The sequence below is a fragment of the Bombus vancouverensis genome, chromosome 8 (assembly GCF_051014615.1).
Source record: "Bombus vancouverensis nearcticus chromosome 8, iyBomVanc1_principal, whole genome shotgun sequence".
Lineage (NCBI taxonomy): Eukaryota > Metazoa > Arthropoda > Insecta > Hymenoptera > Apidae > Bombus > Bombus vancouverensis.
Genome location: NC_134918.1, coordinates 10,812,301 through 10,831,910, shown reverse-complemented (window position 1 = coordinate 10,831,910; position 19,610 = coordinate 10,812,301). Strand labels below are relative to the sequence as shown.

Below are 19,610 nucleotides of genomic sequence, written 5' to 3'. Positions count from 1 at the left end.
GTTTTGTCAGACGTCAGTACATTTCATAATAGTGGATTAAAACCAGTCCCGGACAAACCTGAGGGAGAGCTTTTCGTCATTTACCCCCTCCGTTACAACGTTTTGCTTTTATTTCAAGCCGGATACACCATATGCTGTACCGTTGCATTTTTCGCAGATGCGTTCTCGTATCTACCTACTTGTATCTACTGGTTAGATCTACTCATATACATATGATTCAGTGTCTAGACTGTCTAAGACTTGGCGCATTTCATCAACTTTATTTTCATTCACAATCATAATTTTCAAATTATTTTGTAAACGATAGCACGTGTTTTCTAATGTCATTGTTCATGAACTATTCCTACATTTTTATGTCTGTTTTGTACATATACGAGGTGTCTCAGGGTTTAACAGCCAAATTTTAGACAATATACTTTGTGGGTATAATCAGACAAAATATGTTGCATAAGCATGAGCCACTTAAAATTTTATTGGTAATGACTCAAAATACGAAATACATACATACAAAAATACAAAATACGCTCTATTGAATATTATATATACGTGGACAATGTTAAGAAACAAAAAGAACATAAAAATATGTATATATGTCTATAAAACTGATGTTAAATAAAAAAAGTTCTAGCCTTCATAAACAGTATACAAATATATCTGTCTTGTATTTCAAAGAATAATGTTATTATAAAAAGGAGTTGATGAATGTTGAAGTTTGATTAAAAAAAAGTAAATTCCTGTTCGAATCAAAATCTCATTTAACCGGTATTAAATTATTAAATCTGAAATGTTGAGCTTTTTGTCTAGAAGATTAGGAATTTCGCAGCATATAATAAAAATAGCCAACGAATTCAAAATATATATCATTCAAACAAAGAGATATGAACTTGCATCAATAGTATAATACGAGTCTGTTACGTGATATTGAAATATAGAGAATAAGATGTGTTAAAGGAAATGAAAATAATGATTTTACGGAACAGTAAAGTTTTGTACAATAAATTTATACGTCGCAATATAACGTCAGTGGGGACCCGTGCACGCTTGAATATGTCGCCTGTTCGATGTAGATATAAAATAGTCGACGACGACTGCGAATAAAAGAGTAGATATAAAAATGAACGCAGACGCTTTAAGGAAAAGAATTGGTATAGGTTCAGCTCACGTAATAAGACGAGCGTCGTTCAGTTCACGGCGTATTTTCCGTTATCATCGTACGATGAAACGTTTATACACCTTCCAAGATGGAAAAGCGACAGTTCTTGTTCAGAAAATCTCTTTTCACCTACGATGAATTCACCGTGCTACAAATAAAAAGATTTCTTGTGTCACCTTTACATTGTTCGTATTACAAACGAAGCTCCACTATTTGAATATTAAATTTTTTTAAAAATACTTCAATGCATTAAAATTATATTTTAATAAAATAATATTTTATATTATATATGAATTAATATGGTTGTTATAATAAATACAATTTCTTTGTCGTATTCGTGATATTTCTCAAACTTTAACGAATAAACTTTGTAACTAAGTAACTTTACCTACAAGAGAAAATTTACTGTGATTAAGTAAAAAAAAGGGGTTATTAGATAAGATATTTCAGAGAATGAAAAACTGAGCAAAACTCCTTAAATTGGATTATTATCCTAGTACATAATTGCTTATCATCGAAATATTATATGAACAAAAATTGAAATTGTCAGACTATTACAGGTTATTTGGTTAATTAATAGCTTCACCAGCGCTGTTCGTTAAAAAATGCGCATGAAGAACTCACGGCAAGATATAATGCTGCTAATAATTGCTACTCGCACAGCTCGCTCTCAGAAACCTGTTAATGGTTCTAAAAAAACCTGACGAACGCAAAAGAAGCATAAGAGTTCAAATCGGTACTCTCGTTCTCATCAGGCATATTCACCCTTCGTTTTTCATGCTCGGAAGCCTCGAGTGCTCTCCTTGCTCCAGTCTCGCGATCATGAGGGGATGGTACTTGATATGCACCCCATATGATACGTGGATCGCATTTGCAGAAACGATCCCCCGGCTGATAAATTCATAAATTCGTGAACAGTCGCCGCGGTAAGACAAGAAACGATTCTCCGTGATGCAACCTAAAGGAAACCCTCTTCTATTACCCCAGTGTCTGTCGATACTTTGAGTCACGTCGCGTCATGAGTCACTGATAATCACGCTCGTCATAACCATTCCCTTTATTACTCGTGACAGATTTGATGGGCGACATTATCTCTAGTACAACCGAGCATTGTTCAATGGTTCAGATGCCAATATAGGAACAATGTAGTTTGTCAGAGGCTAAATGGACTTAAGAGATCGTGTCCATGTTAGAGGGTTGCGACTGAATATTTCAAAAATCAAGGTCGCGTTAATTTGTACATTTATATCTATTTCGTCTGAATTTTATTATGATCTGAATTTAATGGGCTGTTAAAAATGATTATGTATGTAGTAGTTATTTAGGTGATCATTATAGCTAGTCACTGTTGTAACAAGGTATTTAATGTTAAATATTTTGGTGTTTTATATAATTTATATTTAAAGATCTTTGGTTTGAAAAATCGAAACTAAACTTCCTTGCAAATATAATTTACGTTTGTTGAGCCTTATGAGAAATTAAATCACAAATTAATTGCCACACGATATTAAGCATTAGTTTCTTTTTAATACATCACAGTATAGTCAGCTATATATTCTATGTTATGTGAAAGCACTTGTTTCGATATTCAACAATTTACATTGCGTTGTCTCCTTTAAAATATGCTGATGAATTAATTTTAAAACCTGAAAATTTATCGGACATTTTTCATAATGTTACTGTTCCTAATCTGGCATTATCATAGAAAGCTAATTTCTCTACGTACTTGAAAGATCTGAGCCTTACTGCAAAACGAGAAAGGGCAGATCTGCAGACGACAAACCAATTAATTCCCAATTCCGTCTCGTTCAAGAGGCTAGTTCAGGTATGCTTCCGTGTCCTCGAATCTGAACACGTGCAATCATTTCCTGTATAGGCGATTCCGAAAATAAATGACGTAAATCAAGTTGACAAATAAAAATTGAGAACAATTGGAAATATGAAAAAATATTGTTTCAATGAAATTAATGAGGTATTTTATCATCTAGCAAAAAAAGAAAAAACAAAGAAAAAGAAATAATAATAGGAGGAAAGATAACAGTTAAACAAATAACAATTGTTAATGCAAGAAACGATGGATGTATTTTCTTTCTAAATATCTATAAATAACAATTGGAATAAATAGAGCGATTATATATTTCTTATTATATATTCTGTGTTACAATTTTTATACTGTACAGTACATATTAATAAACAGATTCTTTGTATTAAAAATAAAATTTTTAAGACCACATCCGCACAGTTTAATAAAATTATACAGTATGCATTTTTCTATAAAACAAATAAAATTACTACAATGCACGCAATAGATTCAAGATTTATCAAATAAAGATAACCATTGCCAGCATTATCGAGGGAAATTTATTTTTATTATACTTGAAATCCTAAGAAACATAAATTATGAGGAGAAGGTAGGATGAAGCAATTTAAATAATAGCCAACGAACTTCTCCAAATTGTTATTATATTTCTAAAAATGTTTTACACAAAGGATCCTTTATACTTCAAACATACGTGTTACAAATTTGCGGCTAACTACACAACAAATTTAAACGTTACATATTTTAATGCAAACTAAACCGATACGATAACTTCCAAGCGTAATACTTCCATCATTAACGTACATTTAAATCGACAGGCTGTTATCGAAACGAAAGAAACGTAGTTTAAAAGATCGGCGCACAATAAGTGAAATAAACGAATAAATGGTCCAGGTAAATCGGACGAGTGTCAATTTATGCAGAGTCGGGTGAGCAATGACAGATGCAGGGGCATTTCCAAGAAAGGAAGAGCAGAAGAAGCGGCAAGTAAAGGAATACAAAAATAAAAGAAAAAAAAAGGGTAACCGTGTTGTGCACGGTGGGTGGCTGGCGTAACAGGGAGACACAGGGAGATTGAAACAGGAAGAAAATGTTAGGTGATCACGCCAAGAGCCCATTCGGAGTTGTACCCGATGCGCTTAATGGTTGTACACACCGAGTAGGAGTTATCCCGCGCTTTTTACCCTTTCGTCCATCCCCGTCCCTATGTCACCCTTTCATCCGTCCCTTTTCCTCAAACGTTCTCGCATCTTTATCCTTTTGATTTGTCTCCTGCGCTGGCTGTCTCAACTTCTGTCTCTTTTCCTATTTTCTGTATCTTTCTCCTTTCGCGTCTCTCCTCGTCCTATTCTCTCTCTCTCCCTCTTTCGCAACTTGGTTTTTCGCACTTTCCCTCCTTTTTCCACAGCTCCGTTGCTACTCATTCTCTCGCACGCCTGCTTCCTTCCATCCTTTCTCTTTTTCCTCTGTCCGTTACTTTCACCGCTTCTCTGTATCTGTCTCGCTCCGCGTCCTCCTGTCAGCGCGACTCACTCAGCAACTTTTTAATCACCCCCGCCGAACAAAGGTGGCCGAACCAACGGGTGTCCTGGAATAAACGTCGCGTGATATCTTCGTTTGCATGGCGTATCAGGGTGCCTGGCATCAGCGGCACGCTTTGATATGCCTCGGTTCGCGCGGTCATTCAGAATTGCGGAGAGAACGTGGACGAAATTCTAGGTCACTGGATCCGAGTTAGGATTAATCCATATAACAACCGGTTTATTTCTTAAGAAGAGGAAATAATCGAGAGCCCTCTTTTTGTAGATATTTTACATTTAATTCTTTATAGAATTATCCGTGTCTAGTTTTTGATTCGCAACGGAAATAATTGAAATGTGAAATTTGTTAAATTAGTTTTCAAGATTTACGAAAGAGTTGAGAAGAATGTAAAAGGTTTGGCCACCGTTTAGTTAAATCATCACGTTTGACAAGTATTTTATTTTTATGTTTTAGTCTAAGTGTTTAAAAATATTGTGGTATGAAATAGAAATGTGAAAGTTATCTAGAAGAAGATGACATACCTAGTGCACGCCAAAAGGGAATATGTGAAATATTACAGACGACGTTTAAATAGTTTATTATTGAAAAATTTGTTGCCAGCTTTTCTATTAATGGTAAAACCGTAGGGGTTTATGACGTGGTTATTACACACTGCATATTAGACATTTTTGAGAAATCTTCGATTTATACTTCGTATACATGATCGACGAAGCCAGATGTTAGAGGCTTGGAAATTATTTTATGACTGTAGAAAATAAACGTTCATGCATACGAACGGCTGGGTTCTGGTGTCTATATTTTCAGAAGCGGCAGATGCGTTATAAACTCTTGACATAGCGTACGAATAGTTCGTAAATACGAGCATTTCCTCTTGAGTCTAATCTTTCGATTGAATTCCTAAATATCAAGATGGTTGCGGTTTCAGAATTATTCAAACAAGAATAAGCCGCTGATTCATTTATGTTATTACTGCCTGTTTCTTCTAATTCTTCATAAAGTGACAATGCGATAAATTCACAATGAAATACGAAAAGATATCAACAGATTCACAGTAGTGAAATGTAAGTAGCTCAAGTAACATTCTGAAGAACATTTTATGAAACTTATACATGTTAGCTATCATACGAATGATAAACATCGGTGATAATCCAATATATCTAAACAATTAATACTACGTATAAAATGTTGCATTCTTATATCGTGGAATGTATATGTATTGGTCGACAAGACATCCTATAACAAACTTACATCTCGCAAGAGAGAAACGTCTTAAAATTAAATATTTCATCCCCTTTTCACCGAGTCTCGCGTTACCATAATAAGGAGTGGAAGTAATATTAAAATTTAAAAGAACCAGTGGGTTACACGTAATAATTGCTGCGTCTGGAATCATCACGAAGCGAGGTTTTTTTAAATTATCCCTATGTGGAATGATCTCTGCTCTCTCATTCGTCAGTAGATAATGTCGTGACAGTAGAAAGGAGAGGAGAAAAAGACTTCGTAGGTCACCCCGTATAAATAGAGTGCACTGGCGTCCTTTATCGAAAACCACCCCTTGCTTTACAGTAATTATACCGACGTTCCCCCTTTCCTACTCAAGCCACGTCTATCCATCTCAGTGGATTTTTAAGACAATGAGCCGTGTCTTCAACGGGAAATAGGGAACATTCTTTCGTTGTCAGTGCCATTTTCAATCGTGCCACTCGCTTTGCCAGCTTTCTAATTTCGAAATTAGCGGAAGCCTCAAGCTACTGGGGCATCCGCTGCTGCCTCCGATCTGGCAACACAGAATGTTCGAACCTTCATCGTTGTTACGAACAGGTTGAATATTTTTCAGTGAAACCGAAGAACCTGTTCTTAATTAGCAATGTAAACTGGAGTAACTTTTTATCACCTTTGTGTAATTGCTTACGGTGTAATTTGTAGTCGTCTCGCTAAACTCACAGGTCACAAACTCTTAAGATAATGTTCCTAACGTGAAAGCGAATTTTTTCCTCCAGTTTAAAAGACTTTCGAATTTTAAAACATTTCTTACGGTATTTACATTGTATGTAGGTATTTATAGAATTTTTATGACGTTTCTTGTATAGTTTCAATCTTGCATCAGTTAAATATTTTGTTGTATGAAATAAATACGGTCGATGTTTCTTTATATAACATGTCTAAAAGAAAAACTACGTGCTATATAAATATGATTTATGTATGAGAAATCCAATATTTTGTTATTATTTATTGAGCCTATTTTGCTTGTTCCTAAGTTCTATAAATTCTTCTTTAACAAGTGTCAGATGCTTTTGAAGTTTAACTGTAACTTTTCGAGAGTCTGTATAAATCTTGCCAACAATACCAAACAAGGTCAAACTTATAATACTTATATATAATATAAATTCCCTTCCAGTAAAGTGTTCTTTAAAGGTAACGAGAAATTGACATTTTCGTAAAGGAAGCAATGTCTCAATTTTATAAGATTAACAATAAGAAAGTTTCTTGCCAGCATCTTGCAAATAATATACTAGCCAATATAAGAGAAAAATCGGAATTGTCTGTAAGTAACGATTAAAAGATCCGAAATTCATTATAGACGCACTATAAACTATAAACTGTCACTTATAATTACAGCGACTATTTTAGATTATAACAAAATATGTCTATTTCTACATATGCTAATACGTGATAAATTCTCAATTTACGTGTTTATGAATTCTTAAAGAATATTTAATACATTGCGTCTCATGATTATAAGACTAAATTATATTACCCTAAAATTCAATTCTTGTAGAGAACACGACAAAGCCGAACAGTTAAACTTATAAAAACTATTGTTACAATTTCGTTTTATGTTCTAAAAGTTCATTTGCAAGTTCCAAAGTTATGAAACAGAAAAGTAATTTTTCTAGCGAATATAATAGAGCAAGAAGATTGTTTCTCAATATAATTTCAAATATGGCATAAGTCGTTCCTTACCAAGTTGATAAATAAACATGTGTAACAGGATATGTAAAAGTTGCAAGTTTTTGAGCGGTCCTATCGTTATGAGATGCAGTGTACTAATAAGCGAGCATGTAGTGTGCAATCCAATTGCAATATTTTTCAATCTCTATATGAAAACGTTTGTTTCTTTTCAGTATAGTGATCGGTCCACGCCCGTTCTCCTGATAGTGTCGCTCGCGGGTATTAAAGTATGCAGTCCAGATGGAAAAGTGAGTATAAACAATGCACATAGACACGATTTCACTATTACACTGGTAAGAAAATAGAAAAAACGAAAACGAGAGCAAATATAGAAGATTGAATATAGAACACCGTCGAATATAGAAAAAGGAAGACAGACAGAGAGGAAGGCTTTCGCGTTTGCACCATCGAAGAAAAAAAGAAATTAACACTGTCTGTCTTTTCGTGCGTTGCCAAAGTGCGACCCACAAAGAAACTCGGCCAGCGTATTCTGAAAACGATGTTCACCGATGAACATGTATCCAGGTAGACTCGAGTGACGCTCTTTTGCGATAGCTTTTAGTTCACAGACTATTTCGGTGCGGATACTTTGTACCTCTGACGAATATCTCGCTGTGAGAATGTCGTGCGGAACATTAAAAGCCGTGTCTTTTACAAAATGAAGTTCATCAAACAACTTTTGCGGATGCAAGATCAGAAGCGATTTCTTGCCTCGTATCTTGTACGAGAACGTTCCCATGACAGTCTCTGAAAGTTTTTGCTTTCTAAATAGTTCCCTATAGTTCTTAGAGTCTTCTTTTTTAAATACGAATTACAGAGTATGAGCTCAGTTAGGTACACGAGAAAAGTAACTGCGATTAAATATTTAAATTTTATTTTAAGATACCCACTGTTTAGTAAATTCTCATGACAATCGATAGATACATCACTGTTCATAAACATCTTGTGACTTCGCAGTGGTAATATTTAAATTCAATTAAAATTAATGATAAATTAACGATTAGAAGCTGAAATCGCCATTTTTTTTATGAAATAAGTAGATTGTAAATTTGAATTACCTATTAGAAGATGTAGCACTAATATATCTTATGATTTACTATGTATTATATATATACATTTTTTATTTAGGTATTATTGCTTGCATTAATCCCTGACATTAATTATCGGTTTAAGAAAATTTGTTTAATCTGGCTTATAATTCAAAAATGAAGAAATTTACAAACTTCACTTTTATTACTGCTTGTTGAATTTTACAAATCGATTTAATCGTGTTATAATATTCTGTTGTTTGTGGCTACGGCGATTATAAAGAATAAAATTATTACAGTCCAATGTAATTGAGCTATGGAATATATATTTTTTAATGGATTTCCAATACAAAATTCTTTAAATTTTTTAAGTGTATAGGTGAAACACCATTGAAAGTGATGAATATAAGTCGAAATAAAAGTGCATTAGATGCTTCAAACTTTCTCAACATTATTACATTTGTTGATGATATGAATATAAATATATTGCAATAGAGTGTATCATGGTCATAGAACATTATGTTTAGACGTGAATATACCTATCGATACTATTTTTAAACAAATGAATAGATAATATGATTTTTCAGACACCCGATATCTGTTTGTACTTATACATGTACTCGCTATAAAAATGAAAAACAAAAGAACATAATCATTTGATATTTTATCGTGAAATAAATTAATAATATTCTATCGTTTCTAGTTATTTGACAAGTAATTGCTCGTTAAAACAATTTCAACATGAATATTGCGTAGAATATACATTCACAAATACACAGCAACGAAGGCAATCAAGCAATCAAATGTAACGGCAATCCAAACGAACCACAATTTTGTAGAATTTGTCCCGACGAGGATGCAATAATCCTTTTTGGATGACATCAAAGATAAATTTCGCTCCAAGTTTACACAATTGAGCGTAATTAATGATTGAACCATTATAAATGCCTCGTTATTAAGAACTTATTAATTATCAAATATTATCGTACATGTAACACGCACAAAAATATGAAATACAAAGAGAACAGTGGCAGACTCACGATTACTGCGATATAATATGAGAACACATCAGCGATATTTACGTTCGCTCCATGCAAAGGTAACAAATTTTCCAACACAAAATGTCTCCATCTCAAAATGATGCATTTACTGAAATGGAATGGAATAGAAATGAAATTCGCTGGGTAATAAATTCTATTTTCGGCCATTGTCGATTCTCTATTGTCAGAACGGTGGACATTTTGAGATGGAGAATTAGTTACCTTTGCATAGACAGACTAAACGTAAGTATCGCTGATGTATCCCTACATTATGTCGCAATAACCGTGAGTCCGCTACTGTTCCCATCGTATTTCATATTTTTCTCGTCACTTTTTTAATAAAGGTTTAAACGACCTATGTTTATATAACATTTTTTTTCTTATTTAAATATACTAACAATGCTTGGGCGTCAGAATCTGGGTCACCTTGTATAAAACGTTGAATTTCTCCAATGGCTGATTAAATTAAAAAACCCATCATATTGACGTTCCTTCGTTTTTATTATTGAATTTACAACAACAAAAATACATTCTTGTGCATGGATAATAACGCTTTTCGTTATTCGTAAAAAAACAAGATTATTAAAACAAGATTATTGAAACGTTAAATTTCGTACAAATAACGTACAAATTTCGCGTTTTAAATAATCTGTGAAATCGTAATACAAATTTAAAGATTTGGAATATAAGTTTAGATCATATGTATAATTATAAAATTAACAGGAATCCTGGATATATAAAACGTGCAAAAAAATTGCTCGAATTTATTGTTTCTTTCGTAGTTCATCATTTTTCTGGTAGTAGATATATTTATGTGAATTTGATTTGATGAAATATACCCGCCGATATCGCTGGCAATTAATTAGCCCACCTTCGTTAGACCTTTTCATCGGCCTTGCACCGATCGATAACGCGAACGTTATATTTCGACGATATATCGGCAGATGGTTTAATTTCATTTGACGTCATTGCTTGTTCAAACACGGTCTGCAAAAACGAATCTACGAGCGTAATGTAAATATTCTTATTTATCATTTGACATCACGTTGAAATAGCCACGATTGTATATCTCATTATGTTCGTAGCGTATGTGTATCGTTGTAACATTAAACCTACAATTTACAATATGCCACCCAGTTATTTGTTATTATGAATTTATGAATATTCACCAACTTAATTAATCGCATGCACATGTGCGATGATATATACAGGGTGGTTGGTAACTGGTGGTACAAGCGGACAGAGGGTGATTCTACGCGAAAAAGGAAGTCGAAAATATAGAATAAAAATTTTTCGTTTGAGGCTTTGTTTTCGACAAAATCGACTTTGAATTTTCGCTCGGTACGCGTGCGGTACGTTATAACGGATCTCACTGTAGATCCTTGTCTCGATGGAAAATTAAAAAAAAAAAGAAATTTAAAAAAAATTTTTATTCTATATTTTCGACTTCTTTTTTCGCGTAGAATCACCCCCTTTCCGCTTGTACCACCAGTTACCAACCACCCTGTATAATGATACATATAATTGTAGATGATACCTAACATGATTCATCAGAACTCGCTGCTGGAAACTAAACGACGGATAACGAAAATTTATGTTTAAGACAAATATTGAAAATTTGAATCTTCTATTAAATAATTAGGAACAATATTTTATTATTATTGTGTTTTAAAAGTGGCGGTTATTTAGGAACAAAGATTTTATCTAAATAATTTGGAAAAATGAAAAAACTAACAATTTCGAAATATATTTCTATACGTGTAATATGAATGAATTTTGTTTAAAAGGAAGTTTTAAGTTCTAACGTAAAGGATTAAAATAACTACGCGTTTACGAAACTATCTGTCCACTAAAGAAAAGTTATCTATTTTTGGTATACGTTCGGTTCAAGGATGGCCCGTGTTACGTACATTGAGACAATATTTTCGATTCCGTCGTCCTCGAATGAAAATTGCGAAAGATACGGTTGCTAGGGTTCCCCAGAGATTTCAAAGTGGCGGCGTGATTGGCAGCGCGAATGAATCCACCGGGCGGAGACTAATGTGGCTTAGCTCTTTTCTATATCACTGTCATTCTGATTGATAATCCTTGTTTCTCTCTCGGCTGTCCGTTGTCCTTTTTCTGTTTCTGTTTTTCCTCGTGGCCCCGAACTTCTGACTTTCCAGACCGCCCAGTCTGTAGCCTCCCATGATGCGGCGGAACACGAAAGTTTTAAGAAGTTTTTTCGTGTCACCCGTCGAAGAGAAAATTCCGAGGAAAGAAAAAGAGACATGCCCGGAAGGCCTATTTTCATAGTTGCAAGGGCGGTCCGATGAAAATTTTATTCCATTCACTTTGCCCGCCCACTTCTTCCGACCATCTCTAATCGACGTTTCGTGCTTCGTAAAATTTAATGCGTTTCTACCCCTATCGATTATTGGGTTAGGTGCATTGAAATAGTCATTGCTGTGCTTCCCGAAGAATTATCGTCGATGGCAGCACAATTTTATTATTACTACAAGTTGATGAATATTCATTTTCATCGTATCGAGAGAAAGATACGACAAAGTAATATTCTTTCTTCCTCGAGCGATTCATGTTCAATCATTTCAAAAACAGACATCCAGGAAATGAGAAAGTTTCTTTCTCAACGCCGTATCGTGCTTGGTAGGTGACATTTCATCATTGAGTGATTCAATTTCCTTCGATGTCCGGGGTGATAACTTTTCTAATATAAGTGAATGGGAGTTGTTTTTTTTCCTTTCTAAGAAGCCAGCCTTTCCTTCTGTCACTCTATGCCACCTGTTACGCAACTTACGTGACACGAAACTCAGCAGGAAATCGTGCGTGTCACTCTCATAAAGGTTCTTCCCAGCCCTAAATAGGGTTTGCGGTTCTCAGTCACGCAGTACCCAATTCGTTTCCCCCATTGATCGTCTTTCTGATTTCCTACATTTACGTTAAATCGACGACTGAAAATTGACAAATCAAAGCTTCCGTTTATTAGACTTCTCGAAGGAGAAGTCTTAGAAACAAAGAATTTATCTAAATAGTTAAAAAAAAAGTTAAAAGCCAATAATTGTGAAATATATTTTTATATGCGTAATGTGAACAAAGATAATCGACTATGCTTGAAAGGATATTTTAGTTCAATTGTAACACATGTATATACGTATATTATCAAAATGTATAGGTACAGCTTATCTCTAAAAATGATAAGAATGTCGATATATTTTACACATATAAAGTTCGTTGATGATTAATATATTTTGATATGAGAATTAATGTAAATATGTATAAATTAATTAATTAATAATTAATGTATAAATTAATATATATATGTCTCTGACATATATATATTGAATTGAAAATGTAAGAAGTGATATTTTTATCTTCATTTAATGTATCTCTTTAACGCTTGTATGATTTTTTAACGATATAACTACCAATGTTATCAAAGAATTATAATTATAATTGGACCAAAGTTTGAGTCATTTCTTATGCTTTCTCTATTCAACAACCAGAATGATCAAAGCTCTTGTTATTGTCAGTATTTGAATTCGCAAAGTATATACGTACATCAGTAAGCAACCATAAAATTACTTCAATATTCGCATCTTATTTTAAACACTCCACAAAAATGTTCACTGCAATGCAAATATAAAAAATAAGACCGATTAATGACAACGCAAAAATTACACAAATATCTTCATATTATGTGAAATAGTTTAGATGAACTCTCTTAAAAGCAACTTGAAATCTTATAGATGATAAGTCTATATTTGTGTCTTTTAAAACGGTGTCGAATTTTTATAAACATTTGAAATTATCAGTTACAAGTCATTAACGTTCGCATATTAAACGATTCAATAGTTCATACAAACCCAGATGAAACGATTTAAAAGTTCGTCAAATTCAACTTGAAATGTGGCTACTCTAAGATTTGATTATTATACGTTGCCTCCCGCAACAAGAAAGCAGTATTAACTTTGTTTAACGTTTTCTTTTTCCCGTGGATGGTAGATGTTCTTTCATAAAGTATAAGCTTAAAAACATCACAAGCCACGAAGAAGTTGGGTCGTCTGTAGCCGCGGATGGGAAGTCCGGATTTCCCTCGGAAGCTTTCCTCTCCCGGGACCAAAGGAAGTTCCAAGGACAGCAGCGTGCTCGTCCAGGGACGTATCAAGGCTGGAGGCAAAGGGGAGACACATAATCTCTCGTTCCATCTTTTACGTGGGATGGCTTCTTGTAATGGTTACAAGTTTTGAGCAATGTACGTTTCTCATCTTCATTCACGAGCTCGGTTAGAGCCTTTTCTTTGTACGTTTCCGTTCCAAGACGAAAAGAATGTTCCACAATTCATCTCGCGAATATAAAAGTTTTTGAAGAGTATGAGGTCTTTACTTAAGAACTGAAAAAAGAAGAATCGACGATAAAATTGAAAAGGGCGAAAAATTTACGAGACACCGGTACCTACCTCTAAAAATTATGAAGTTCTGCTGAAGAGAAGTTCACAGATGCTTAATAGAAAAGTATGAAGTTTGTAAATGCTTATTGCGAGATTGTGGTTATTTATAACTGAAAGTGGAAATGAATATCTGCTACTTTATGTAATAAAAGATATTACGCTATAAGAACAACTGAAAATTGAATCGAGACCATAAGAGATGTGTATTATCTTTCGTACGAAGATTGAAATTAAACAAATGAAAATATGATTAACTAAATTTATACTATAATTTACGTATTAAAGTATAAGGATACTATTAGATAATCTTAATATGTTACTTAAATAAGTTACTTAAATATCGTACGAGTGTATTCTCTCTGCCTATTATACAATTGACAAAGAGCTAATAGTTTTGAAACCACAACAAATTTGATATTTAGCTAACTATATTAATTACGTGTTCGTTGCTGTAGTTTCTTGTATATTTAATTTATCAATTAAATTAGTAATAAATCTGCAAAATATAGGCTTTCGTATTAGGAAATATGTAAACAAAAATAATTTCCGGGATAAAATTGGCGAAATTATATGGATCAAATTTGGTCATAGTTTATTTACTCAAATTTATTAACTATATAAATTTCTGAAAATAAAGTGTATTTAAAAGAAACCTGTAGAATTATCTACAATCAAACTGCTATCAAATAGTCGAGATCATTGATCGATGTCTTGCAATTAAAGTTGTTATACTTTACATTATATATTGTGACTACAAAAATATTTCTCATTTATATTTACCATTGTATATTATCGTATTTACATACTAATTAATTATGAAAGCCCAAATATCAAATTTCCTACTATTTCATGGTACTTTCATATGAATACAAAGAAAATGAAACGTGAAACCAAATAAGGAAATGCTTCTTTGCAAACTAAGGATATGTGCAAATACTTTTTGTAGCCACTGTAAAAACAATTTGATGCCTTACAAGTTATGACAGAAATTTTTATGCCTAATTTCAATAATACAATACTCGCTTCATCTAAGTTCGATATTATCCGACGACAATTGCTGCTATCTTTTCCATATCTTTTGCAGTTATCACTCTACGTACGATGTTCAGTGAATAATTATTCGGTCGTCAATATTATCAATTTTCTTGCAATTCTACTGTAATGTATGCAGAGAAGCAAGCTTCGGAAACTCAGTCATCGTCGTGATATACTCGCGATGTTTCACATATGATATGAAATAATATAAATATTTTCCAGTATCGCATTCGCAGTCTTTTAATGACGTCTGAGATAGTATCCCCACGGTGGAAGTACCAAGAGGAAAAGTTTATCGAAACGCGTACGTATTATTGCATAATCGTTATTTCCATAATGGCGAGAAGTCTTGAGAAGAATGTTCTTTGCCTACAGCAAGAGTTTCGTTCTTACACAACTGGCAGACGAAAGCACTCTCGGATGCCCCTGTTTGCATGTAAAACTTTTTAACAGATTGTCTGTAAACAGTCTGCATTTCATACTCTCCAGAGAAAAGAATACGAAAGGAAAGGACCGTCCGCGTAGGGGTGCTTAAACTCCTCCATTTTATCCCCCATCTGTTTGTTTCGTCGAACGTTTGCGAAAGTTTCGTCCTATTCGCGAGCCGATTTATCGATAGCATTTTGTCCTATAGCCACTTCCAGCCGATAGAAGTAAACGAGAGAATATTTATATCTATTAATCCTGCCGTCCAAACGTTCCTATAAATATTTCGAATATTTTAAGAAGTAAATCCACCCTCTTTACCTGAGTTATTTTCCCTTCGCGTCCCTTTATCGAAAAACTGAAAACCTACTTTTGATTTGATATCGTACACGAAACTTGATATTCCATCGGTATCTTCGTCGATAACTTTTTACCTCTGACAATATTTTCTCCATGACAGTACGATAGAATGGGAAATAAAGTGATTCTCTGCTTTCCCAGTTCTATTGTCCTTCGGCTAGAAAGCGTGACGCAACCGAAGTTGCAGGTGTACGTGCATTATAACATTCCACATTACTGGAACACGAATTCGAAAGCTGTGAATTTTAGACGAAATAATTATACGTGATATTTAGTCGAAATGCAACGTTAAGTGGATTTTCGGCATTATAAGTCCGGGCCTGATAAGTTTAATCTGAACAAACGAAAGAATTGCAGTGAATTTCGTCGCTCGCGGCTTCGTATCGCGATTATGCATACCGCGAAGCGAAAATTTTCCCGCGGTATAATTTTTCCGTGCAATACCGCCGTTTGATTATTCTGAAAGTCCGAAGTTTTGAAGAACGTTAACGGACATCGTTGTGAATGAGAATCTCTAAAAGAAGGATAGCAGAGAAGAGGAGGAAGATGATGATGAACAGACTCTGAGTCACTAAGTAGTTTTAAAAATATTTCTCTGATGTCCTGTTCAAGGGGAAGTTTCTAAGTCAGATTTATACGACTAAACGTGATCGATGAAACGTTCTAGAAAGATGACCTCGTAGTTTCTGTCCATTGATGGGTATAGTTGTATTACTATGAAGAATTGCATATCAATTTATAATGCGATTAATCCTACGCTGTAGACTTTATAATTTAAAATTGTTACAGCAACAACTTCTTTCTTCTTATGCTTCTTCTTCTTCTTCTTCTTCTTCTTCGTGTCATTTTCCTCCTTTTTGTTTCCGATTAGAAGCTAGTTACGAGAAATATCGCCGCAAAAACACAATTATTTTAATTACTTTCGCGAAGGCTTTCTTGCTTGACACGTTACCCTTCCCATTCATTCTACATACAATGTTACGTTGAAAGTACATTGTTCGTTCGTGCCGAGAAAAATGTGACGTAATTAAAGAATTCATTGCGAAGATTCGTGCAACTGTATAGAAATATTATTTCATTATATACAATGGTATGTGCGATATTAAACTTTTGTTATATTATATTAGGCTCTCGTTTTGTAATAAATATTATCTCTTAACGCTCTTTCTAAATTATCTACAATTGATTAAATTGATGTTTTAGGGTATATAAAAGAAAAAAAATCGAAGTACATTTATCCGCCAAATCTACTCAAATACATTAAATTTCATTTGAAATATTTTTTTTTATAAAATCAATGAATAAAGAGTTATTACGGGTGGGCGTATAATGCGATGTATATACATATACAGGGTGTCACAAAATATGTGAGGGATATTTATAGGTCGAGACCAGACATCAAAACGATGAAAAAAGTACGTGTACAAAAATGTCGTTTGAGGCTTATTTCTAAAATTATGAAGCGATAGTGTTTTATGCTAATGTAATTAAATTACATAGAAAACGTAACGTCGATGTAATAAAAATAGATCGTATGGAAATTGGGCAATAAAATTATTCGAAACGTTTAGAGAGAAAATTATTAAAATATTCAGATATTTACGCTGCCTCTATGAACTAATTTTCATAATTTTGCTTTCATATGATATAATTAATCCTTTAGAAGACTAACTGAACATTCACATGCGTATTCGTGAACTTTTCCACACGTTTTAATTAACTTTCAACGATGATATAATATGATAAAGTTACGAAGCTCCATTTCATTTCAGCAAAACCAAGCTACTTTACATAATACACCATAAAACAAAGTTTAGTCTTTGATGTGTTGCCTTTATGGGATTGTCAACAGTATGGGACACGGGAGTGAGTAAATGTAATTTCATCATGAATTCTGTTACATCGTTATTCAACGTGAATTAACAATGTTTTAAAATTCATTTCTAATTTATTCGTTTAAACAATTTCTTGCTATCTTTCGAATTATCTTGAGAAAAAATTCTTCTGAAATAAATTCGATTAATTAAATTAAAAAATTCGTTGATTTCTTATTAAAATGTCTATCGCGTATTTATTAATTTAATAATATTTATTTTATTAGGGAATTTGGAACCTACATCTTCGAATATAAATTAAACTATAATACAATTATTTTTGCGAACAAATAAAGAACCGAAATCTAGACAGATTGTCTAGATTCAAATTTTCTCTTTTCTATTTTCTTCCTATTCATTTCTTCATTTAAATTATTATTATGAATAATTTATTGTGAATACTATGTACATATTTCTGCATTGAAATTTTCCATAATTCCATAATATAAATCCTATAATTTTTCAGAAACATCCAGAGTCTAGTGACATCCGATATGTCTAACACAATTTTGCTCTATTTCATAGAAACTTCATCCAATTTTTTCCTGTAAAAGTGCATAATATTTAATAATATTTGAGTTAAACAAAAATGTGAGGAATGACGCGACTGTAAATTGTAGCATTAACAGTTCAAAAATTTCTGACAAATATATACAATCTGCATTAATTACCACATAGTTTTTAATCACAAATAACATCGGTGTATAAATTATAACGTATGAAAAAATAAAAATGTCTAAAAAAAATTCATAAATATGTACGAAAATAAAATATCACGAACAAAGATACCACACGTATCCAAATGCATTTTACGTAAATGAAAATTAAACGTACCAGATCTGCATTTATTACTTCATTCATATTAAACACTATATAAGACAGAAAATTTCCAATTGCCGCAAACATTAAATAATACATCGAGCATCTCTTAAGGTAATTTCTTAAAACAAAGGAACAGAAATGAAAACATTTTCGTCGCTATATGAACCAAATTGCAACTTAAGGTCAAGAGGTTTCATTGTCAGCGTTGTTTCATTGTAACGAGGATTACTGCAGCATAGGCAACAGAGTGAGGGCCTAACTTCTCTTCTTCATCAGGCAAGAACGGACGACGCGACGTTCTACTCGGAGTCTCCCGCGTGTTCCGTAATTATTTCACGTGGTCCCGACAGCAGCTTCAATTAATTGCGAGCCGAAACGAAAGGAGCGTGGCGCGGCGCTTTAATAATGCGACATTGTCCCTCTCGTTTCCTCTCCTTAGCCATTTGCTTTCTACGCCGTTGCCATCGCTCTTCTTCTCTCGCCGCGTATTATACGTACGCATTTCTCTGACGGACATCAGAGACGAACTTTCGAGCACCCTGCTACAGGGGCAAATGGAGTTAACGACCGCTAAAAAATAGACGCCGCACAGTCGAGCGAAATTTTTCTGTAACGAGACAACGAGCCGCTTTCAATTGAAATCTTCCCGTCTGTCCATTGATGATCAATTGTTGCTTTGATATTGTAATATGGTTTACAGAAATGTTTTGAACGCGCGGTCGTCAAATGTAATTTTTCCGGATTAAAATCCATTCGAATGGTGTTCAAAAGTATCGGATAGGAAGATTTAAAGACGCAAAGCTTTGGAACATTCAGTGATTTACTCTAACCGAGAGGAAAATAGGGGGATTAAAGGATCGATCGAATTGCATTTTTAACTATTTTTCATCCAAGTGAATTTTATTTTATTGTATTTTACACGCTCTAGTTGGAAATCTATGTTTCATCAGTGTACGATTATTTAGTGGAGAACGTTTATAAAAATTTCTAGTTTTTCCAAAGCGATAAATATTTTTTTACATACACCGCCGCTCGAACGTATTCGTGCTTAATTTTGATAAACCTGGAACAATTTTATTCCTTAATAATAACCTCCGTAAATGTGGAACGTC

At 33.6% G+C, this 19,610-nt stretch overlaps 1 protein-coding gene across 6 annotated transcripts in view; it reads left to right on the top strand.

The window, feature by feature from the left end:
* The window catches only part of LOC117162782 (EGFR adapter protein), a 276,395-nt gene that overhangs the window by 141,744 nt on the left and 115,041 nt on the right, over nt 1-19,610 (top strand). For 4 of the 6 annotated variants that reach the window (XM_033344737.2, XM_076620896.1, XM_033344734.2 and 1 more), the window contains one exon: nt 7,640-7,714. In XM_033344737.2, coding sequence (XP_033200628.1) covers nt 7,640-7,714 — 75 coding nt within the window. The remainder of the gene's footprint in view (nt 1-7,639; nt 7,715-19,610) is intronic. The other 2 variants (XM_033344736.2, XM_033344741.2) reach the window with 1 other exon arrangement.